The following is a 24,730-nucleotide window of genomic DNA, read 5'->3' on the forward strand; positions in this document are numbered from 1 at the left end:
AAGAGACAAACAAAACAAATATCATTGGGACTTTGGAGGCACATCGTGTTTACATATAATATATTTTTTTAGAAACATTTATAAAATGGCATTCTTTTTTTTTTTCCCCATATAGTGTACAAAGGTTTGTTGAAATATCAAATAGAATCATTAAAAACAATTGCTATACAAAGTAGTACATTTAAATGACAAGATGTAAATTTCCATAGGCCATTATTACTACTTCCTCGGGAGCCAGCGATGTGTAGTACTAATTAAAAAAACATCTAAACAGAAAAAAAAGCATAATAATAATAATAATAATACTTTGTATAGAAATTGATTTTATTGAGTGTATTTTATATTTCAAAAAACCTATGTACACTATATGGGAAAAAAAAATAATGCTATTTTATAAATGTTTCCAAAAAAATATATTTTATGTAAACATGATGTGCCTCCAAAGTCCCAATGACATTTTTTTTCTTTGTTCCTTTATTATTTTTTGTTAGGGTTAGGGATTAGGTTTAGGGTTAGGAGTTAGGGTTATGGAATAGAGTTAGAGTTAGTTTTTGGGTTTAGGGTTATGGCGTATATTTATTTATTTATTTGGTTAGGGTTAGGAGTCAGGTTTAGTTGTTAGTGCTTGTTCACACTGAGGCGGCTTCAAAGTCGTCCGACTCTGAAGCCGCCCCCCCCCCCCCCCCCACAGCGCGACTTCAGCGCGGCTTGCAAAATACTTCTTTGATAGAAGTGATTCCCCCCCCCCCCCTCCAAGTAGTACAGGAACCTTTTTCTAAATCGCTCTTAGACATGTGCAATTTTTTTTTTTTTTTTTTTTACGAATTTCGACAAATTAATTAATTCGGAAATATCTGAATTAACGAAAACCAGTTTACCAAATTTTTCCGAATATTTGTAAATTCGAATATTCAAAAATTCGTAAATTCGAAATGGGAAAATCCAAAAACCCAAAAATTTGAAAATCTGAACTAATAACTAACTAATAATAAATTAACTACTACTAACTATTAAATTATAAGTATTGGAATTTCCTTTCAAATTTGGCTGTTAGTGAACGTAACGAATACAAATTTATCCGAAGTTACGACTTATCCGAAATAATGAATGCCGCATCTAAATGAATGGAACGTAATGAATTATGAATAATAAATACCAATAATAATAATAATAAAAACGTTTTTTATTATTATTATTATTATTAATTATTATTTATTATGAATTTGTTTCAATCCATTTGTTTAGATGCGGCATTCGTTATTTCAGATAAGTCGTAACTTCAGATCAATTTGTATTCGTTACGTTCACTAACAGCCAAATTTGAAAGGAACTTCCAATACCTATAATTTAATAGTTAGTTATTATTAGTTGGTTATTTATTCTTTCAAATTTTCTGACTTTCTTTCTTATTTTCGGATTTTTGAATTTACGAATGTATGAATTTATGAATTTTCAAATTTCTGAAATTTTAAAATTTATGAATTTTACAAATATCGATCATAACGAATGACCCCCCCAAAAAAACAAACAATGAAACGAAAACTAAAACGAACACATTTTTTCGGCAGTGCATATTTCTTGTCGCTCTGATTAGAACGGTTCCATTGCACTGCATGGAGCACGAATTGTCAGGTGGCTATAGACCAATCGCCTTAGTGTGAACCGCAACTTAGGGTTAGGGGGTTTATTTGTTTTATTTATTTATTTTGGTTAGGGTTAGGGGATTATTTATTATTTTATATATTATTTATTTTGATTTTTTTATTGTATGGTTATTATTTATTTGTTTTAATATTTATTTATTCATTTGCTATTTTTTTTTTTTTTTTTTAAATGATTGCATTTGAGCAGAAAAACCCTCAAAAACGCGTGACAAAGCGCACGAAAACGCTCAAAAACGTGCAAATCGCAATGCATCTCGATGGAGAAGAAAACGCTTTAAAAACACATCGCTCTGCCCCGAATCAAGCTACAAAACTTTTTTTGAGCCTCAGGAGTTTGGCTTCAGGTGGCTCGGTAGTGGAGATGTGAACCGTCTCCATAGGGAATAAATATTTTTTTTTCTCCTCCAGCGTTTTGAAGCTTGAACCTTCAAGCTACAAAACGCTGAGGTGTGAATGGGGCCTGAGGGGGTATTTATAATGGATATATTTTAAAAATCATACCTGCACTTTTTTTTTTTTTTTTTTACATTTCAAACACATAGGAAGGCTCCTTGAAATGAATGAGCTGCCCAAAAAAAAGTGACACGTGGGAACGTGCAAAAAGTGCATCCCAATGGTTTTAATGCAAAATCGTGTCCCATTGGCTTCAATGAAAAAAAAAAAAAAAACGCCCCCCTAGTGACCTCAATGCAGATGAGCTTTCCAAAAACAAGACACGTGTAAAAGCGTGTCCTATTAATTTCAAGGCAAAAGCGCGTCCCATTGATTTCAATGCAAAAGCGCGTCCCATTGATTTCAATGCAAAAGCGCGTCCCATTGATTTCAATGCAAAAGCGCGTCCCATTGATTTCAATGCAAAAGCGCGTCCCATTGATTTCAATGCAAAAGCGCGTCCCATTGATTTCAATGCAAAAGCGCGTCCCATTGATTTCAATGCAAAAACGCCCCCTAGTGGCTTTAATGCAAAATCGCTGTTTTGTGTCTGCAAATGTGGTGTGATTTCAGCACAGTTGCAATGCCGTTAGTACATCTGGGCACGGGAAGTTCTTTAGTCCAGTGGGCATGGCTGACAACAACAGTTGGGATCTCAGAGCGAGTGCCGGGCTGTTGTCGGGGATTTGGGGGCAGATCAGCAGATGTCTTTCTGTACTTGTTCTGTAGCTGCAGTGTAATAATTCATGCATAGCTGTGGCAATGCACAACCATGCAAAATTATTCTCACCTTATTATGAGTGCTGTAGAACTGGTTCACATTGATGCAACTTATCATGTGACTTTATGCGACTTGTGACACATTAACCAAACGAAAAGCATAGGTCCTCATCCCATGCCAAATGCTGGGAGTGCCGGCCGGGAACAAAGCTTGTCTCGGCTCCAGACGTCACCATGTAGCAAAAAAAAAGTAAGAAAAAAAAATCCCCATAAGCCGCACATGGCTGCAAGTCCACTATAAAGGAGTATGTGGCAGTCTCAGCCAGGGCTCCAACTAGGCCACGCCCCACCCCCCAATGCGATTGGCTCTGCCCCTGAAGCGTGAGATTAACCACTTAATGACCAGCCGCCGTCGTTATATGTCGTACTTTGACGTGGAATACTGTTGTTATCCTCTTAAATGGCGGGCGTTCCGCTTTCAGAGAAAAGTGGTCTCTGCAGTGGATTCGCTGCAAGATCACTTTTATCTGCAGAGGGCCAGGTGCCCCCCTCCCCCCCCCCCCCCCGCGCCACCCTCAGGTCATCTCCGCCGCATACCTGAGCCGTCGGTAGCGGCGGGAGACGATCGGGTCCTCTCCCCTGTGAGACTGGATGCCGAGCGAGGGAAAGATGGCCCCCGCTCGGCTCCATAACATTGGGTGACGGAAGCGGCATCAAACGTCACTTCCGTCCAATGGTCTTAAAGGGAATTTTTTTTTTCAAAAGACATTTATTTATTTATTTCTTCTTCTTTTTTTTTTTTTTTTTTTGCATTTAACTGTAAATATGAGATCTGATGACTTTTTGACCCCCAGATCTCACATTTTAGACGTCTTGTCATTTTTTATTTTTTTTCTATTACAAGGGATATTTACATTCCTTTATACTAGGAATAAAAGTGACCCAAAAATATATATTTTTTTTAAAAGGAGAGTGTAAAAAAAAAAAAAAAAAAAAAAAAAAAAAAAAGTTAAATAAATAAGAAAAAAAAAAAAATAATTTCAAACGCTGAGCTCACGCGCAGAAGCGAACAAATACGTACGTATGTACATATGTCGCGCCCGCTTATGAAAACTTTGTTCAAACCACACATGTGAGGTATCGCCGCGATCGTTAGAGCGAGAGCAATAATTCTAGCCCTAGACCTCCCCTGTAACTCAAAACTGGTAACCTGTAAAAAAAAACATTTAAACGTCACCAATGGAGATTTTTAGGTGACAAAGTTTGTCGGCATTCCACGAGCGGGTGCAATGTTGAAGTGTGACATGTTGGGTAACATCATTTTTTGCAATATAGAAAAAAATGGGACTAACTGTACTGTTGTCTTATTTTTTTTTAATTAAAAAAAGTGTATTTTTTTCCCCAAAAATTGTGCTTGTAAGACCGCTGCGCAAATACCGTGTGACAAAGTATTGCAACGACCGCCATTTTATTCTCTAGGGTGTCTGAAAAAAATATACACAGTGGGGCAAAAAAGTATTTAGTCAGCTACCAATTGGGCAAGTTCTCCCACATAAAAAGATGGAAGAGGCCTGTAATTGTCATCATAGGTATACCTCCAACTATGAGAGACAAAATGTGGAAACAAATCCAAACACATTCTCTGATTTTTGAAAGAATTTATTTGCAAATTATGGTGAAAAATAAGTATTTGGTCAATATCAAAAGTTCATCTCAATACTTTGTTATATATCCTTTGGATATATTGGCCCCTAGTATATGAATGGGGACCTTGGATTGTGGGCTCCTTGAGAGTAGGGACTGATGTGAGTGTGCAATGTACAGGGATAGGGACAATTGTAGACACTCAGGTTGAACTGGATGGACTGGGGTCTTTATTCAACCTTACTAACTATGGAACTTGTAAACAACAAATCTCAAAAAGAGGCCCGGTCCTTAAGTGGTTAAGATCTGGGGATGAAGCCAAACGTGTTGGGGGGCGTGGCCTGGTTGGGGCCGTGGCTGAGACTGCCACATACTGCTTTACAGTGGACTTTCAGCAATGTGCGGCTTATGGGATACTTTACTTGCTACATTGCAACACACAAAGTCGCATAACAAATCAAAACATGTTAATTTAATCTATATGACTCAAGTCCCAGCAATTTAAAAACAACAAAAAAAAATATCCTGCATTACTTTTCTGCGTCTTTGGTGCAACTTCAGTGCCATAGACTGCAATGGTTTAAAATCACAAAAGTCGCAAAGATTGTTGTCATCTGTGCGACATTGATGCAACAGTATCCAACTTCAGAGAGTTTTAAACCAGTCGCTGAAAGTTGCATTGAAGTCGCATCAAATCGCAAGCAAGTTGCAATGCAAAATCACACTGGAAGACACACAGCTTTCAAGTCGCAGCAGTGTGAGTGTGAGCCTTAAGGGGTGTTTTTTTTTTTTTTTTTAAACCAAATAATGATTGCTATTGAACACATTCCATGTATGAGGGGGTGACTTTTGGTTGGGTGGGTCAGGCAGCATTCTTTGACAACGGAATCAGGATTAGGGCTCAGTTCATACCATGGCGTCCCTGCGTTTTGGTGGAGATTCGGAATCACGGCCAGAATCGCAGAGATTCCCCCTGCGATCCGGAACACCATGGTGTGAACGAAGCCTTAATCGGACTTTGACCCCCCAAAAAAATACGATATTTGGCTCCAGGTCCCTCCCTCTCCCACAATTACATTCATTAAATTTTTTTTCTACTTTTTTGTCCTCTCTGGCCTAGGCGTGAATGAAGTTGCGCTGCTGCTGGTGTCTTTTGGCACATGCGCGGCACTAGATTCTGCGCATGCGCGGCACTAGATTCTGCGCATGCGCGGCACTAGATTCTGCGCATGCGCGGCACTAGATTCTGCGCATGCGCGGCACTAGATTCTGCGCATGCGCGGCACTAGATTCTGCGCATGCGCGGCACTCGGTTCTGCGCACGCGCGGCACTAGGTTCTGCGCACGCGCGGCACTAGGTTCTGCACACGCACGGCACTAGGTTCTGCACACGCACGGCACTAGGTTCTGCACACGCACGGCACTAGGTTCTGCACACGCACGGCACTAGGTTCTGCACACGCACGGCACTAGGTTCTGCACACGCACGGCACTAGGTTCTGCACACGCACAGCACTAGGTTCTGCGCATGTGTGGCACTAGATTCTGCGCATGTGGGCTGCCCAGCATTTGATGCCTCCACTAAGAGCAACGATGGGGCATTTGTGCGATAAAGGTTCTATAAATAAAAAATCCTAAATGCCATAAACATTTGTTCAGGTTGAACTAAATTTCATTGTATGTTTTTGAATAGATTAACTCTATGTAATATTTAATAAATTAAACAGATTAACTGTATCATCGGCTCCATCTAGTGGCCAACATGCTGTATAGATTTCTGAAATACCTCAATGAGAAAATATACTGCATTTTGGCCACTAGATGGAGCTGATGATACAGGAGTTAATAATTCAAAAACATACAGTAAGATTTTGCTCTCTTTGCACCTATTATTTCTGACGTTCGTGCAACAAATGTTTTATAAATGGACCCCTGCGATTTTTATATATAGTAAAGTGTAAAATCTGGTGCCTCAAAAGTCCCGATATTCGGTCTGTAGTGATTTAAAGGGTAACTCCACTTTTGTGGGGGGAAGCAAATAATAATGATTATTAAAAAAATAATATAACATATACAATTGCTACACAAGTCATATTGTAATGTTATTGTACGTTTTATATGTTATTAACTAATAGAATAAAATAGAAAATAAAAAATAGAAACTATAAAAAAAAAATTCACCAAGAAAATTTATAATTGAATGGAGAAGGAAAATAAGGAGTTAATTAGGGTTACTGATTAGAGTAAATTTAGCCCTTGTACACACGGTCGGAGAATCTGTCGGATTGCGTCTTATCGGACCGTGTCGTCGGATAATCCGACTGTGTGTGGTATGCATCGGACTGATTCCGTCCGAATCTCCGTCCGACCCAATTTTCCAACATGTTGGAAATATTTCCCGACCAACTGGGCCGGACGGACCTAATCCGATCATGTGTAGAGCATTTTCATCGGACAAAGTGCCACGCATGCTCACATCAAATTCCTACATCAAAGCTATTGGCTACTAGCCTGAATGTAGTCCCATCATAACGAAATTATGTCATCACGTTCTGAAAGATCGGATTTTTCGCCAACTTGGCCCGACAGTGTGTATGCAACAGTTTCGGAACAAGATCCGACGGACAAAATCCGACAGGCAAAATCCGACGGATTTGGTTGTCGAAATCTCCGACCGTGTGTACAGGGGCTAAGAGTTAATAAGGCAATTTCCGGGTCTGGGTGCGCCCTGCTCCCACTGTGATTGGACACAGCGGGAGCCAATCAGCGGGTCCGTCGGACTCTATGTCTGCCTGGACCCACCGATCGCTCCCAAGAGAGAGAAGCAGAAGGTAGGTCTGCTATGTAAACAAGGCAGATCGCCGTTCTGTCAGTAGGGAAGGTAGTGATCCCCTGTTTCTGCTAAGCAGGAACACAGATCTCTGCCTTCCCACAGTAAAAGCACATCCCCCACACAGTTAGAAAGCACTCCCTAGGAACACATTTAACCCTTTTGATCTCCCGTGATGTTAACCCCTTCCAAGCCAGTGTCATTAGTACAGTGACAGTGCATATTTTTTTAGCACTGATCACTGTATTAGTGTCACTGGTCCCCAAGAAAAATGTCAAAGGTGTGTCAGGTAGGCGTCCGATTTGTCTGCCGCAATGTCCCACCATAAGTGGCTGATCGCTGTCTCTACTAGTAAAAAATAAATTAATAAATAGAAATTCCATAATTCTATCCCATAGTTTGTAGACGCTATAACTTTTTCGCAAACCAATCAATATGCGCTTATTGGGATTTTTTTTACCAAAAATATGTAACAGAAATTAACTTTTAAAAATTTTTTTTTATTGGGTATGTATTAGGCTTGGTTCACATATGAGCCTCCTGCGGCTCACAGCAGATGTCCGGTGCATCCTGGTTCGCCGCTTCAGGTCCGATTTTCAGCCTGAATTTTGGGCTGAATTCGGACCTGAAACGGACCAGAAGACACACGGCATTTTTGTGCGAAATGCACCAGACCCGCCGCAGAGATATGTGAACTGACCCCATAAAGAGCCGGTCAAAATCTCCTGCTATTGCGAATTGGATGCGGGGAACCCACATCTAATTCACAATGGTGTGAACCCAGCCTTATAGCAGAAATAAAAAAAAAATAAAAAATTTCCCCAAAATTGTCGGCCTTTTTTTGTTTATAGCACAAAAAATAAAAACCACAGAGCTGCTCAATTACCACCAAAAAAAGCTCTATTTGTGGGGAAAAAACCCATAAATTGTATTTGGGTACAGCTTCGCAGGACCACGCAATTGTTAGTTAAAGTAACGCAGTGCCATATCGCAAAAAATGGCCTGGTCATGGGGGGGGGGGGGGGGGGGGATTAAATCTTCTGGAGCTGAAGTGGTTAAAAAAAATCTATTTTTTACTTGCCAAGTTGCTTTAACTGACTTCATCTGCAGATCGAAGTTCATCCCTTTGATCTGTAGATGAATAAACAGAAAGATACAAAATGAAACAGTGTTTCATTGTAGCTTTCTGTATTCTTGGCTGAGCAGTGTTGTTGATAAACATTGCCAGACTGCTTTTTTTTTTTTTTTACAGCTCCTGTTTCCGGGACCTTCTCTGTATACTCAGCAATGCAGCTGTGATTAATCAGAGCTGAACTACCATGTACTGGGGCAGGGGGGATTCTGGCAGCAGGGCAAAATCACTGGACGCACTAGACACGCCTTGTGTACAATGATTACATTTATTTTGGACGTGCCTAGCACGCCCAGAGTCTGCAGCTGGTTAAAATGACCTTTCCTTTTCAATCTGAAGCTGCTGTAATTTTCTGTAAAATTGAATGCAATATGGCCACCTGGAGGCCTTCTGTAGACAGCTGGTGTGCAGAATGCCCACAGAAATTTTATTTCTTGCTTGTGCGATTGGTTCACTGATTTCTCCATTAGTCTGCACTAAGATACAAGTCCGATTTTAGGCATCCTCTGCTATAGGAATTTCAGCTTTGGTGAAATACTCTCAAAGGGTCCAGTCCTTCTAAAGGGCTGCAGACACTGCAACGTTCCACATTAGAATACTGAGAGTGCACCAGGTGATTTATATTAAACCATTCAGAATCAGTCTGGTGAAACAAACGGCTATTTCTTCGGAGCAGAAAAAGGTAGGAATCTGCTACAAAGTTTTTGAAATCTCTGCAATTTACATAGATCACAGAGAGGGGAATGTTTTTGCTCATAAAAAATGTAGTTACTCTTTAAAAGCGGAGCTCCACCCAAAAGGGGAAGCTCCGCTTCTTTGTCTGCCCCCCCCCCCCCACCGGTGCCACTTTTGGCACCATTCGGGGTTGGGGGGGGCGGGCGTATCTGGCTTTGACAGGTACCCGCTCCCACTTTCGACTGACTTCGCCATGGTCAATTCAGCCGGATGCCGCCCCCGGGCCATTCATAAAGTGCAGCGTGCCTCGCACATGTGCAGTAGGGAACCTGCTGCAAGGCTTCACTGTCAGTTTCCCTTAGCCAAAATGGCAGTGGCAGCACCCAAGAGCCATTTCAAAAATTGGTTGGGGTGAGGACACCCCTGAATGCCTGGACAGGTAAGTGACCTAATATTAAAAGGTGCTACAGTATTTGTAGCTGCTGACTTTAAAATTTTTTTCTGAAGAAGCCTCGGGCTCCACTTTAAGTAAAAAAATAAAATATGAAACAGCAAATATCTTAGTGTAGGAAGATTGTTTGACATGATGTTTTCCCTACTCACCCAACATCTTGTAGCCTATATTTTCTCCTTATTTGATGGGCATTTCTGCTTTCGTAGGGATTCCGGATCTGAATTGGTGCCCCGATCTAGCAGAGGTCCCTCTTCCTTTCAGAGGGCTAGACAGGGGTCCTGCTCCCAAAGCCACTGCCAAGACTCCCATGAGCTGGAGACCTTGATGCCTCCTCGACAAGAAGAGACCCCCTCCTCCCTTCCAATCCCGGAGGTCACGGAGCTCATAGGAGGCCTCGTCTCCAACCCGCCGTCAGAGGACAAGAACCCGCTGAAGATGAAGGTGTGTGTGATGTGAAGGAGAAGTGGAAATAAAACCATTTTTATTATGTGCAAAGACAGAATTATATTACAGCCCCAATTCCCAAAAAGTTGTGTCGCGATGTAAAAAAAAAATCGCATAATAAAAACAGAATGCAATGATCTGCAAATCTCATCAAAAGATATTTTATTCACAATAGAAAATAGAAAACATATCAAATGTGTAAACAGAGAAAATTTTAAGATTAAGTTAATTTAATTAATAAATTAATAATTAAAATAATTTAGAAATTGATGGCAGCAACACATCTCAAAAAAGTTGGGACAGTTTTCCACTTTGCAACAGACCATTTTAAATGGTCAGAGAAGACGGTGCCATTTCTGGCTCATGTTCAGTTACAGTATGTCTTCTCTGGATGACAGAGCTTTACCTCGTATTTTTGGATGGCACGGCGAACTGTGTTCACCGACAGTGATTTTTAGACATGTGCAATTCGTTTTGGTTCTGAATTTGTTTAACGAATTTCGACAAATTCGTTAATTCGGAAATATCCAAACTCATTTACGAATTTTCAAATTCGTATTCGAATTTACGAATATTGGGAAAGTTTTGCGAAAATTGAAAATGCGAAAATTCAGAAATTCGAAAATCAGAAAACCCAAAAATTCAAAAACCTGAAATAATGACTAATTAATAATAACTTAGCTATTACTAACTATTAAATGATAGGTATTGGAATTTCCTTTCAAATTTAGCTGTTAGTGAATGTAACAAATACAACTTTATCTGAAGTTACAAATTATCTGAAATAACGAATGCTGCATCTAAACAAATGGATCTAAACAAATGGAACGTAACTAATTAATAATGATAATAAAAATGTTTTATTACTAATATTTATAAAAAAATGTGTTTCCGTTCCATGTGTTTAGATCCATTTTTTTAGATGCGGCATTCATTTATTTCAGATAATTCGTAACGGATAAATTTGTATTCATTACCTTCACTAACAGCCAAATTTGAAAGGAAATTCCAATATCTATAATTTAATAGTTAGTTATTCTTTTGAATTTTCGGATTTATGAATTTACAAATTGCGACATTACAAATGATCCGAAAAACACATTTTTCGGCAATTTATCTGAAGTAACGAATTATCTGAAATAACGAATGGCTCATATAAATGAATGGAACGTAACAAATTAATAATAATAATAAATAACATTAATAAAAACCTTTTATTTTTATTATTAATCCGTTCTGTTCCATTTGTTTAGATGTGGCATTTGTTATTTCGGATAATTTTTAACTTCAGATAAATTTGTATTTGTTACAGTCACTAACAGCCAAATTTGAAAGGAAATTCCAATATCTATAATTTAATAGTTATTCTTTCGAATATTCGGATTTTCCTTCTTTTTATTGAATTTATGAATTTACAAATTGCGACATTACGAATGACCCAAAAACGAACACATATTTTTCAGCAATTTATCTGAAGTTACGAATTATCCGAAATAATGAATGCCGTATAAAAACCTATTATTTTTTAATAATCCATTCTGTTCCATTTGTTCCATTTGTTTAGATGCAGCATTTGTTATTTCAGATAATTCGTAACTTCGGATAAATTCGTATTCGTTACGTTCACTAACAGCCAAATTTGAAAGGAAATTCCAATATCTATAATTTAATAGTTAGTTAGTTATTCTTTCGAATATTCGGATTTTCTTTATTTTTTTTGAATTTATGAATTTTCAAATTGCGGCATTACGAATGACCCGAAAACGAACAAATTTTTTTCGGCGATTTATCTGAAGTAACGAATGCCGTATATAAACGAATGAAATGTAACAGATTAATAATATATAACAATAATAAAAACATATTATTATTTATTATTATTTCCGTTCTGTTCCATATGTTTAGATGCGGCATTTGCTATTTTGTATAATTTTTAACTTCGGATTAAAATCATATTCCTCGCTAACAGCCAAATTTGAAAGGAAATTACAATGCCTATAATTGAATAGTTAGTTCTTATTAGTTAGTTCTTATTAGTTAGTTCTTGTTAGTTCTTATTAGTTAGTTCTTGTTAGTTAGTTCTTGTTAGTTAGTTCTTATTAGTTAGTTCTTGTTAGTTAGTTCTTGTTAGTTCTTATTAGTTAGTTCTTATTAGTTAGTTCTTATTAGTTTGTTACTTATTAGTTTGTTACTTACAGTATTAGTTAGTTACTTGTTAGTTACTTGTTAGTTACTTGTTAGTTACTTATTAGCTAGTTACTTGTTAGTTACTTATTAGTTAGTTACTTATTAGTTAGTTACTTATTAGTTAGTTACTTATTAGTTAGTTACTTATTAGTTTGTTACTTATTAGTTTGTTACTTATTCTTTCAAATTTTCTGACTTTCTTTCGGATTTTCGAATTTACGAATATCCTTAAAAATTTGTTAAACAGGATTTCGTTAGTTTGGATATTTCCAAATTAACGAGTTTGTCAAGCTTCATTAAAAAAACTATTTGGAACTAAGCGAATTGCACATGTCTAAAAATCACTTGTCGGTGAACACAGTTCGCCGTGCCATCCAAAAATACGAGGTAAAGCTCTGTCATCCAGAGAAGACATACTGTAACTGAACATGATCCAGAAATTTACAAATTACAATCATAACGAATGACTCAAAAAAACAACCCCCCCCCCCCCAAAAAACAAAAAAACAAATGAAAGTAAAACTAACAAATTTTTCAGCAATGCATGTGTCTAGTTATTTTTGGAAGTATACCCAAGCCGAGAATTATACCTGGTTTTTATGCAGGGCCCGAAGATCACAGACATCCAATATTGTGAATGGGCCTTGTCTCTTGTACGCAGAGATTTCTCCTGATTCTCTGGATCTTTTGATATTATGTACTGTAGATGATGCTATATTTATAGTTTTTTGCAATTTTACATTGAAGAAGATTATTCTTGGTGAACCTCTGCCCACCTTTACTTCTGAGACACTCCGACTCTCTAAGATGCTCTTTTTACACCCACTCATGTTACTAATCTGTCGCCAATGAACCCAATTGCTTGGTAAATGTTCTTTCAGCTCTTCCTTGTTAGTACCACTTACTTTGCCAGCTTTCTTTTGCCCTGTTCCAACTTTTTGAGATGTGTTGCTGCCATCAATTTCAAAATGACCTTTTTTTTTTTTTGTTTTCGAATGGTCCATTTTCTCAGTTTTAAACGTTTGATATGTTTTCCATTGTGAATATAATCTAGGTTTATGAGATTTGCAAATTGCAAATTTTCCAAAAGCTTTTTGGGATTGAGGTTGTATTTATTTATCACCAACAATTTACAAATTGTACCTGCCCTCAAGGAACTTACAGTCCAAGGTTTGAGCTGTTTGGGGGTTCTAAGTAGTTTTATAGCAAAAAAATAAAATAATAATAATAATTTTTTTTATGTTTTTTTTTTTAGACATGTGCACTGACAAAAAATTCATTTGTTTTCGTTTCATTCGTTTTTTTTTTATTTTTTTCTGAAAAGTCGGAAATTCAAAAACCTGAGAAAATCAGTAAAATTCTAAATAATAACTCACTATTAAATTATAGGTATTGTAATTTCCTTTCAAATTTGGCTGGATGTAACGAGTACAAATTTATCCGAAGTTAGGAATTATCCGAAATAACTAATGCGACATCTAAACAAATGGAATGGAACAAATTAATAATTAATAATAATAATAAAAAGGTTTTATTATTATTGTTATTTATTATTATTAGATCTTTACATTCCATTCGTTTAGATGCGGAATTCGTTATTTCAGATAATTCCTAACTTCGGATAAATTTGTACTCGTTACATCCAGCCAAATTTGAAAGGAAATTACAATACCTATAATTTAATAGTTAGTTATTATTTCGAATTTTACTGATTTTCTTTCTTTCAGATTTTCCAAAAAAAAATCGGAATTCGAAAATTCGGATATTTTGGAATTACCTAATTTGTCAAAATTTGTTAAACAAATTCGGAACTAAACGAATTGCACATGTCTAATGTTTTTTACATGTAGGCGAGGGATGTCAGAATTGGCCCAGACTGGAAGTGGTTAAAGCGGAGTTCCACCCAAAAGTGGAAGCTCCGCCTATCTGCCTCTTCCCCCAGTCCGATGCCACATTTGGCACCTTTCGGGGGGGAGGGCACCTGTTTTTGACAGGTACCTATCCCCCCTTCCGAGAGATCTTGCCATGGCGAGATCACTCTGAAGTTTGGCCTCCCTCCTCCTTTCCCCGCCGCCGGGCCATTCAGGAAAGCGCGGCGTGCTTCGTGCATGCGCAGTAGGGAACTGGCTCGTGAAGCTGCAAGGCTTCACTGACGTTTTCCATTACAGGCATAGGTGGCGGCAGCACCCGAGAGCTGATGGAAACATTGGTGGGGTGCCGACATCGCTGGACTCCAGGACAGGTAAGTGTCCTAATATTAAAAGTCAGCAGCTACAGTATGTGTACCTGCTGACTTTAACCGCTTGCCGACTGGCCGCCGTCATTATATTTCAGCAGGTCGGCTCGTTCTCGCAAATCAATGTAGGTGTACGTCGGTTCCTTTTAAGAGCTATAGAAAGGGCGCCCGCTGCATGGCGGGTGGAGCCGATGTGTAGAGCCGGCAGCCGCAATGTCTGCCGGCCACCAGCGATCCACAGAGAGCCGGAACGGGGATCGGGCAATGTAAACAAACAGATCCCTGTTCTGGCAGGGGAGGAGAGAAAGATGTGCTGTACTTAACCCCTTGATCGCCCCCTAGTGTTAACCCCCTTCCCTGCCAGTGCCATTTATACAGTAATCAGTGCATTTTTATAGCACTGATCGCTATACAAATGTCACTGGTCCCAAAAAAGTGTCAAAAGTGTCCGAACTGTCCGCCGCAATATAGCAGTCCCCCCAAAAATCGCTGATTACCACCATTACTAGTAAAAAAAAATAATAATAATAAAAATGCCATAAATCTATCCCCTATTTTGTAGACGCTTTAACTTTTGCGCAAACCAGTCAATATACACTTATTGCGAGTTTTTTGGGGGATATTTATTATAGAAAAAAAGTATAAAATATATATATTTTTTTTTTTAAATTGTCTGTCTTTTTTTGTTTATAGAGCAAAAAAACAAAACGCAGAGGTGATCAAATACCATCAAAAGAAAGCTCTATTTGTGGGAAAAAAAATTGTTTGGGTACAGCGTCGCACGACCACACAATTGTCAGTTAAAGTGACACAGTGTCGGCTGGCGGATGCCTCCACGGCCTCAGACCCATAGCCTACTTAACGCATTTTCGTTTGTAAATGAATAGGAATATGCACTAGTGGAAATGTTGTATGTCTGAGTAGCATGGTTTAGTCCTGAGTCATCCTACTGCACATGGAGTCGGCTCTTTGTGGCCGGTGAGATGCCTTGAATTCTCCGACATGTTTTTTTATGTAATGCACTGTCTTATATTGCAACTCTTTACACGTCACGCCTGTAACACTAATCGTGACCAATGTATGTGTTTTTGTTTTTGTTTTTGTCTGTCTTGTTTTGCTTTTGGTTACTTGTTCACTGTCTGAAATTCCAATAAACAGATTTGCAAAAAAAAAAAAAAAAAAGTGACACAGTGTCGTATCGCAAAAAATGGCCTGGTCATTAAAGCGGAGGTCCACCCTAAAGTGGACCTTCCGCTCATTGGAACACTCCCCCCCTCCGGCACCACAATTGGCACCTTTCAGGGGGCAGGGGGGTGCAGGTACCTGTACAGTACAGGTATCTGCACCCACTTCCGGCGTAGATTCTGCAGAAGCAACGCCCCTTTCCGCAGAATCTACGCCCCTTTCCGAAGGTTCCCCGCTGCCTGCTGGGAAACACACGGATCCCAGAGGCAGCGGGGACCATCCTTATTGCGCAGCGCGACTCGCGCATGCGCAGTAGGGAACCAGGAAATGAAGCCGAAAGGCTCCACTTCCTGATTCCCATACCCAAGATGGCGGCGGCAGCACCCGAGAGACGATCGAGAGATCGGCTTCGGGTGCCGACATCGCGGGCGCGCTGGGCGGGTAAGTGTCATTATTTTAAAAGTCAGCAGCTGCAGTATTTGTAGCTGCTGGCTTTAAAAAAAAAAAAAAAAAAACGGCGGACTCCCACTTTAAGGGGGAAAATCTTCTGGGGCTGAAGTGGTTACAAGATTGTTTGTTTGGCCACACAAGTGATCAGTAATGGTTTTTCTTTTTTGCGTCTCTTACAATTCCATATCCTTTGTCATCCAGACATCATGGAATGGGTCGATCACCCAGAACTGGGCAAACCACATCACCAGTTATGCAGAAACTATACCCGGAGAGCTCACCAATGCTGCAAATGGTTCAGCAAACCACTTAACCACCGGAGGCATACGGATGGTCCTACATGATATCTCCTATGAAAGTCATAAGGTAAACTCTAACAAGGATATCATGTTTCCTAACCTGTATCTTACCATTACACTATCACACTTTTTAATTGGCCGGCCCATGTGATGAAGATATGGTACTGTTTATTGACCTTCTCCTCTTTATGTCCTATCCAACTCTAAAGGGTCTATTTATCCACCAAACGACCCCCTTATAGCAGAGTTACTGCTACAGGATGGCTGTTCTGTGCAGAATCACACATATATAAGCGATTCTGCACTTCTGCCTAGGGGGCGCTCAAACGCAGAAGCTGATCAGCAGGTGCGAGGCAAGGTCCGCCGACACCCACTGTAATCCGAAACAGAGGCAGCAAGGGGCGGCCCTTCCATTAAGGGCGCACGGGCGCCACCTCCCCTAGCCATGCATCTGACCCCTTTCAGGACACCGGCGCATGAATTCCAATGGGGAGGGGTTGTTTTTTTTTGTTTCCAATAGGTTTTTATTCAAAAATTTAACAAATATCTTAGGATACAAATAGTATATCAGTACAGAAAAATCCATGCACTCTCATAAGGTGACCAAGTGTCTGATCCATATGGATGTAATGTAAAAACAATTATAACGGTAATTACAGTTGAGTTGGGCTACTGCCCGCTTGGGCCTGAACAGAATAATCATAATTTCTTGGCAACGTTAGATCAAGCTGTAGCGCTTCTTTAACATAGCTCAAGATCGGGGTCCTTATCACCAAAGTTGATCAGGTAATTAGAGTTATTTTACATAGCTCCCACATTGGTGTCGAAAAATGAGAGGCTCCGGGACTCTCCATTTGTATCCATAAGGTAAATCATTGAACATAAAAGAGAAAAGAAGAGGGAAAGAGAAAAAATAAATAAATACAATAAAATAAAAATAATTAAAATAACATAAGAAAGGGGGGGGGGGGAGAGAAGGAGGAGAGTAAAGGAGAAGAATAAAGCTCAGAAATCCAAAGCAGGAGTCACTGCCCTTGGCCTGGGCCCTCCACTGAACCTCCAAGCACTGGAGATTATGGAGCTTGGAGGTTCTTTATCCAGGGGGACCACACCCTGTCAAATCTGGCTTGTCTGTCTCTAAGGATGCTGGTCAATTTTTCATTGACCATGATCCAAGAAAGTTTATGCTTTACTAGTGCAGGACTGACCACTGAGGTTTTCCATGCTCGTGCTAGTATAATTTTAGCTGCTGAAATAATAAAGAAGATGAGAGTTCGGAGACGTCTAGGGATCTTGTCCAGTAGGACCATGAACAGCATTGTGTTAGAATTTTTAGGTAGATTTTGTCCTGTCACTGAACAGACCAGAGTGAATATTCTGATCCAAAAGCACTAGACCTTGAGACAGGACCACCAGACATGGGACATAGTACCCTCTTGCCCGCATACTCTGAAGCAAAGGGGTGAAGTGTGGGGGTACAATCTCGCCAGCCTTGCTGGAACCAGGTACCACCTGGACAGCACCTTGTAATTCCCTTCCGCCAAGGAAGTATTGAGTATTCCCTTGTGCACCATGGTCGAATACTGCCCCCAAACCTCCTCCTCTATAGCCTTGCCTAGATCTGATTCCCATTCTGTTTGGTATGAAGGTTGAGTCTGTTGATTGTTGAAGAGGGCATAGAGCTCCGAGATCCCCCCCCCCCCCCCACGTGACTCAGGTCCATGTAAGCATTTATTTTCAAACAAGGTGTTAGTGGTTATGTCTATCAGATCGGTACCCAGGGATTTTATAAAATGAGTAATTTGATGTAGACGAAAAGATTCTGTCTGGGGCATCTGTAACGTCTCTCGGAAATAAGCTTGTTGCCTGATCCCTTTGTGACCTATGACATGTGCTATCCTGTAAAGTCCTTTGTTAACCCACCATGTAAATTGTTGGGGATTCTGTCATGGAAGAAAGTGCGGGTTATTGAGTATAGGGGCCACAGGGGAATGGGGAGATTTCAGTGGGTATAATTTGCACACCGTGTCCCAGAGACGCAGGGAGTGGGATAAAGAAGGACTCCAAATAGCCTGATGTTCTCTTGTTGGAAGAGACATCAGGAGGTCCACAGGCAGTGAGGGACATCTGTGGGCTCTGGGTCAAGTTTCCATTAGGCTGTCTAAGTTTAGAGAGTACAGTTCGACGAATCCGAGGTGTAAGTCTGAGAGCCAGCATAGTACCTGGCTTATCACTCAATGTTTAGAAGGAAGCCTGGGTCCACCTAAGGCTTTTTTCTGCTTCAATTGTCAAACAAAGGTTTAATTCTAACCTAGCGGAATCTATTTATTCTTTAAGGTCTAGGTCAGGGCGTTGTTTGTGCTGGGTCAGCAGGTGGTTCAATTTCCGTTCTTTGTCCCTTATTAATGAGTTAGCCCTTGTACACACGGTCGGACATTCCGACAACAAAATCCATCAGATTTTGTCCGAAACTTGTGTTGCATACACACGGTTGGACAAAGTTGTCGGAAAATCCGATCATACGTAACGTGATGACGTTATTTCGTTACGGCAGGACTACGTTCAGGATAGTAGCCAATAGCTTTGGTCTAGGAATTTGATCTGAGCATGCGTGGCACTTTGTCCGATCGGAATTCTCTACACACAATCGGACAAAGTCCGAACGGATCATGTTGTCGGAAAGTTTTATAGCCCAGTTCTAAAACTTTGTCTGTCGGATATTCCGACAGAAACAGTCCGCTGGAGCCCACACACAGTCGGATTATCCGACAACATGGTCCGATCGGACATTTTCCGTCGGAATGTCTGACCGTGTGTACAAGGGCTTAGAATGTTTTTTTAATTTGGGACACTATTTTTATGAGATAGCCTCTAATTATAAACAGCGGGGGGGGGGGGGCGGTGTTTGTTTGCCGCCCTGCCACCCAAAAAGCACCCATGAGTGGAGTCCAATCAGCATACTTATCTAACCAGGAGCGGCACACGTCTTGTTTCTTTCCCTATATCAGAGTGATGAACAGAGCGGTTCCTGTCTTTGTTCATCTCTATGGTCAGCGGGCGGAAGCGTCGGCTGTTCGATTGGATGTCCCGGTGGGACAGGACAGCCCGATGAATCTGCGGAAGGCGGTGGGAGGGGATGTCCCCTCCCGCTGCTTGTAAAAATGATCCAGAGGTTACAATTGCTTTTACAAGAGAGCTCAAAAATACGGTAGCGGGATGATGCATCTGCAGGCATCATCCTGGTATAACCACTTGAAGTCCAGCCATATACCGGCGGTACGTCACGTTGTGACCGTTTTTGCATTTGTTTTGGTACAGCTCTCATATATTTTAGGGTAGACCCTTTATTAAGACGTAATCTCTTTCAAATGACAAAAATCCTGTTTAATAATAATTTTTTTATAAATGTCATTAGGTGGACATTGGAAGGAATCATCGAAACCCATCTCAGAACCAAGTGGAGGCAGATGTCATTGTACACTCTGACTTCTCCGCCTCCGAGCGTAGCGGACGCTGTGCTGGGCTGGACTCAGAAGAAGAGGAAGAAGAAATTAGTTTGGATCATGACAAAGGCCCCACTGAGTGTTTGACTCCAACCTCTAACCCTCACACACAGCCATTGGCCACAGAAAGCGAAAGCCAAGACTGGAGCAATCAGCCACTGGTGGCCATCAGTACAGAACACACATTAAACATCGTGGCCACAAAGACCCCACACCTTGCCAATGGTATCTCCTCCAGGAGTGGGGACTCTCAGGACAATCAAACTGTCGCTGGCTCTTCTTTCACTGTAGATGGTGGGGATTCATGTTCAGAAGATGTGCCCCTATCTTTAAGAGCTCAGCAAGAATTGCCTCTAAGCAATACACCGGTCCTACCGCACGTAATGAACTCAGAGGAGACTGTGCACTGAACTGGAACCTGGAGAACTAAAGAAGATCCACACACCAGATCTAATGTATTTTTTTTTTTTGGTCAGATACATTTTTCTGGTAGGACTCATGGCTGTAAGGGTGTCCTTGCATGTGTTACGGTGTGGACAATTCGAAAATCTAAGCAACACTTTGACTATTCAGCCATTTTGTGCAACTACAACTTGCTCTGACTTATATGACTTTAAAAAACAGCCTTATAAAGCATTGAGTATCACAATGGGCAAGCACGACATGAGATGGGGGAACAACTAGAAATAGGGATCATGAAAAGGAATAGTAGCAGTAGCATCCAAATGTTAATAAATGCATTCATAAGAACCACTTGTTGCAGGATTGTTTTAACCCTGTACACTTTATATAAGCCACCAAAAACGACTTGAGATGGGTCGAAATGCTTACAATAGTTGAAAGCCATTATAAGATGCCATTTATTTGTATTTGGATGATGCTTCAAGATGCTTTGGAAGAACTTGGACTATAACACAGATCCAGATTGATCTGACATATGTGCTCTACTGGTAAGATCCGGGTTTATGGAGGTCATTGGTGCGGAGGAATAATCCTGTTATAAGTGAATAGGACACCATGAGAACACATTGAAAACTCTAAATGCTGTCTGCAATACCGTTGATGAGGAAAGGTTGAGAACTTGCATCAGACAGTTGTTGCCAAGGTTCCTGAAATTTAAAAGGTTTTTTTTTATGCTAGTCTGTTGCCAAGACATTCTCCTCCATGGGCTTCGGTATTGATTAATGCAGCACTCCATGTCACCATAGCTGTGCTGGGAAGTCAAAGGAGGAGCTGGACTACCTTCTGTGGTTGGCAAAGTACTAGTCATAATAAAATCTGATATTGTATAATGTGAACCAGGAGAGAGAGGCTTCCCTGGTGGCCAGGGGTTTGGTTTGGAATGCCTTGACTACCCAGCGTGGCAAAGGGCAACAGGAATAGCAGGTTTGACTGTACAGGTTCACCTCAGAGCAAAATTCCACATGCTGGTACTATGAGCCAGGAGTATACTTTTCATGATCTGGGCCTGAATGCAAGATTATTACACCACATGGGTAGTGTAATGATACCATCATGCACTTTTAGTGATGCTATGGTATATATTCAATCAGGCCTCCACATACGATCCTATGGATAGGTTGGCTTCAGATGACCTCCACTACAATCACACCTGAGAGTTTTTGTAGCTTGAAGCTTAAATATGCTCAACAAGTAAAATCCCATTCATTTCAATGGCCCCTGTCCACACTCAGATGAAGTGAATGGAATGAATGGGATTTTGCTTTCTGAGCATTTTTGGGTTTCGAGCTATAAAACGTTCAACCTTCTTAAACACATGGATTGTGTGGAGGCGCCTCTCTTAGCATAGGAGTTGATAGCCCCAGGCCTTTTCTAGCCTTGTGGGCAGATGGTAAATAATTGAAACCACTTTAGGGCCTCCACATATGGTCCTGTGGATAGGTTGGTTTTAGGTGGCCTCCACTACATTCACACCTAAGCCCTTGTACACACGGTCGGAGAATCCGTCGGAATGTGTCCTATCGGGCCGTGTTGTCGGATAATCCGACTGTGTGTGGTATGCATCGGACTGATTCCGTCTGAATATTCGTCGGACCCAATTTTCCAACTTGTTGGAAATATTTTCCGACCAACTGGTTCGATCGGACATACTCCGATCATGTGTAGAGAATTTTGATCGGACCAAGTGCCACGCATGCTCAGATCAAATTCCTACATCAAAGCTATTGGCTTTGATGTCCCATCGTAACGAAATTACGTCATCACGTTCTAAATGATCGGATTTTTCGTCAAACTTAGTCCGACCGTGTGTATGCAACAGTTTCGGACAAGATCCGACGGACAAGATCCGACGGACAAGATCCGACGGACAAAATCCGATGGACAAAATTCGACGGATTTGGTTGTCGAAATCTCCGACCGTGTGTACAGGGGCTAAGCGTTTTGTAGCTCAAAGATGCTTGACAAGCTAAATCCCATTCATTTTAATGGCCTCTCTTCATGCTCAGATGTGAGCAGGGGCCATCGAAATGATTAGGGCTTTGCTTGTTGAATGTCTTCCAACTAGAAAACGCTCCTCCTTCTTAAACACATGGATTGTGTGGAGACACGTCTTTTAGGACAGCAGTTGGTAGCCCCAAGCCCTTCCAAGCCTTGTGGGCAGATGGTTAATAACTGAAACCACTTTAAGGCATCCATTAAGGTATCCCAACCTAAACTAAAACGTGCTTTGGATAGAGGCAAATACACACTATGGAAGGATATGCCTTGTTCATTTTTTTTATCCTGGAGGTTTACAACCACTTTAACTTTAAACCACTTATAATGGAAGACTAATCAGTATTACTTTTGAAGGAATGGACAGTGCGACCCTTGTGTGAGGCTTGAGTTCTCCAGCGCATTTAGGTCAGGCTGAAATCACCAAACAAGTTGCCTTTATGCACTTCAGGTGCAAAAAAAATAAAATAAAAAAACACAGTTCTATGTAATGTATTTCCGGAATGCACTGACGGTGCTCTATGAATTGTATACAGAGTGAACCTACTAGAGCATTGTGGCCACACCACTGCAAAGACCAATGCCTCACTGGCCTCATTAACCATTGGACATATCCTCTGTTTCTTTGAAGCTTTGATTCTGAGGTTAAGTTACACATTAGCCTGGAGGTCTTATGTCCGTTCACTGCCCTAGGCTTCTTCACATTCCTTTTTTTTTTTTTTTTGCTATGTCCAGGGATTTATTATGTGGTTGAGGGCAATAGAAGCTCCCATTATATTCATAATGGCTGACCATGACCATTAGCAGCATTATGATGTCACCGGGTTTTACAGTTTCAGCCCTCTGATTGGTCACAGGCTTGGTACTCCTTTTTTTTTATTACTGCATGACAACTCGAGACTTATGGACGGTGCTACAAAAATACCCTTCTGTGTTAATGTTCCCATTTGTATGCACTCTGTGAGTGCCTCACGACCTCTACAGAACCTTGTTTTTTTTTTTAAGTTCTAGATCATTTAGCACCCTCCCGTTTTTATTGAAGTTTGTATATTTAATGAGCATCCTTTTCTCTGTTACAGAAATCTCCTAGTGTAAGTGTTTTGTTTTTTTGTCAATTTTTTAATGCCTATTGGACTGCAGTCTTTTGTTATTTGGTAGGACTTCTACCCCTAACCGGGAAATCATGCTCAACGTAGGCGAATGGCCACATTCCCAATAAAACAGTGGCCTGCATCCACCAAAGGTCAAACAATAAATACGTTTTAAAGGCATTATCAGTGTTTTTAATAATCATTTGATTAATCAGTCTGAATATTGTTTATAATCTTTATTATTCGATGCAGGGAATAAATACAAATCAATGGGATCACTAAAAGCAGATTTGGCCGAATTATTTTCAATCAATCCATTGTGTGACATTGAATAACGTGTCTTCTCGACGATCGTCTTTCCATGGCCTGATGTCTGTTAACTTATCAGATCATTCACATAAAAATATCTCACGCACATACCTGCACACATAAAAACTGGTATCACATGTCCGCCGAGGTCATAAGATATTACTGTAAATATATAACATTAACCACTTTTTTGCGATTTAGCACTGCGTCGCTTTAACTGACAATTGCGCGGTCGTGCGACGTGACTCCCAAACAAAATTGGCATCCTTTTTTTTCCCCACAAATAGAGCTTTCTTTTGGGGGTATTTGATCACCTCTGCGGTTTTTATTTTTTGCGCTATAAACAAAAATAGAGCGACAATTTAGAAAAAAAAATAATATTTTTTACTTTTTGCTATAATAAATATCCCCAAAAATATATAAAAAAAATTTTTGTTTTCCTCAGTTTAGGCCGATACGTATTCTTCTACATATTTTTGGTAAAAAATTTTTTGCAATAAGCCATTATTGATTGGTTTGAGAAAAAGTTATAGCGTTTACAAAATAGGGGATAGTTTTATAGCATTTTTATTAATATTTTTTTTTTTTACTAGTAATGGCGGCGATCAGCGATTTTTATTGTGACTGCGACATTATGGCGGACACATCGGACATTTTTGACACATTTTTGGAACCATTGTCATTTATACAGCAATCAGTGCTATTTAAATGCATTGATTCCTGTGTAAATGACACTGGCAGTGAAGGAGTTAACCACTAGGGGGCAGTGTAGGTGTTATGTATGACGTTATGTGTTTTTTTATTGTAGGGGGGCGTGGCCTGGCATGTGACGTCACTGATCTTCCTTCCCTATAAAAGGGAACAGACGATCGGTGACAGCCACGCAGGGAAGCACGGGGAGAGGTTTGTTTACACAGACCTCTCCTCAATCTTTAGCTCTGTGACCCGATCGCAGGACACCAGCGGCGATCGGGTCCGCTGGTCCCACGGCCACGGCCACGGTCACGGAGCACAGGAC

The 24,730-nt window shown here is 40.4% G+C and overlaps 1 protein-coding gene across 3 annotated transcripts in view; it reads left to right on the plus strand.

Moving 5' to 3' along the window:
- LOC143958219 (immunoglobulin superfamily DCC subclass member 4-like) overlaps nt 1-23,583 on the plus strand; it is a 194,486-nt gene extending 170,903 nt beyond the window's left edge. For all 3 annotated transcript variants that reach the window (XM_077467715.1, XM_077467713.1, XM_077467716.1), the window contains 3 exons: nt 9,758-9,992; nt 16,255-16,419; nt 19,768-23,583. In XM_077467715.1, the coding sequence (XP_077323841.1) occupies nt 9,758-9,992; nt 16,255-16,419; nt 19,768-20,265 (898 nt within the window). In that variant the 3' untranslated portion in view covers nt 20,266-23,583. The remainder of the gene's footprint in view (nt 1-9,757; nt 9,993-16,254; nt 16,420-19,767) is intronic.
- The last annotated feature ends 1,147 nt before the right edge of the window (nt 23,584-24,730 follow it).

Source organism: Lithobates pipiens, unplaced genomic scaffold (assembly GCF_037356315.1).
Source record: "Lithobates pipiens isolate NorthernLeopardFrog02 unplaced genomic scaffold, aLitPip1_a1.2 Scaffold_6, whole genome shotgun sequence".
NCBI classification, from domain to species: Eukaryota; Metazoa; Chordata; class Amphibia; order Anura; family Ranidae; genus Lithobates; species Lithobates pipiens.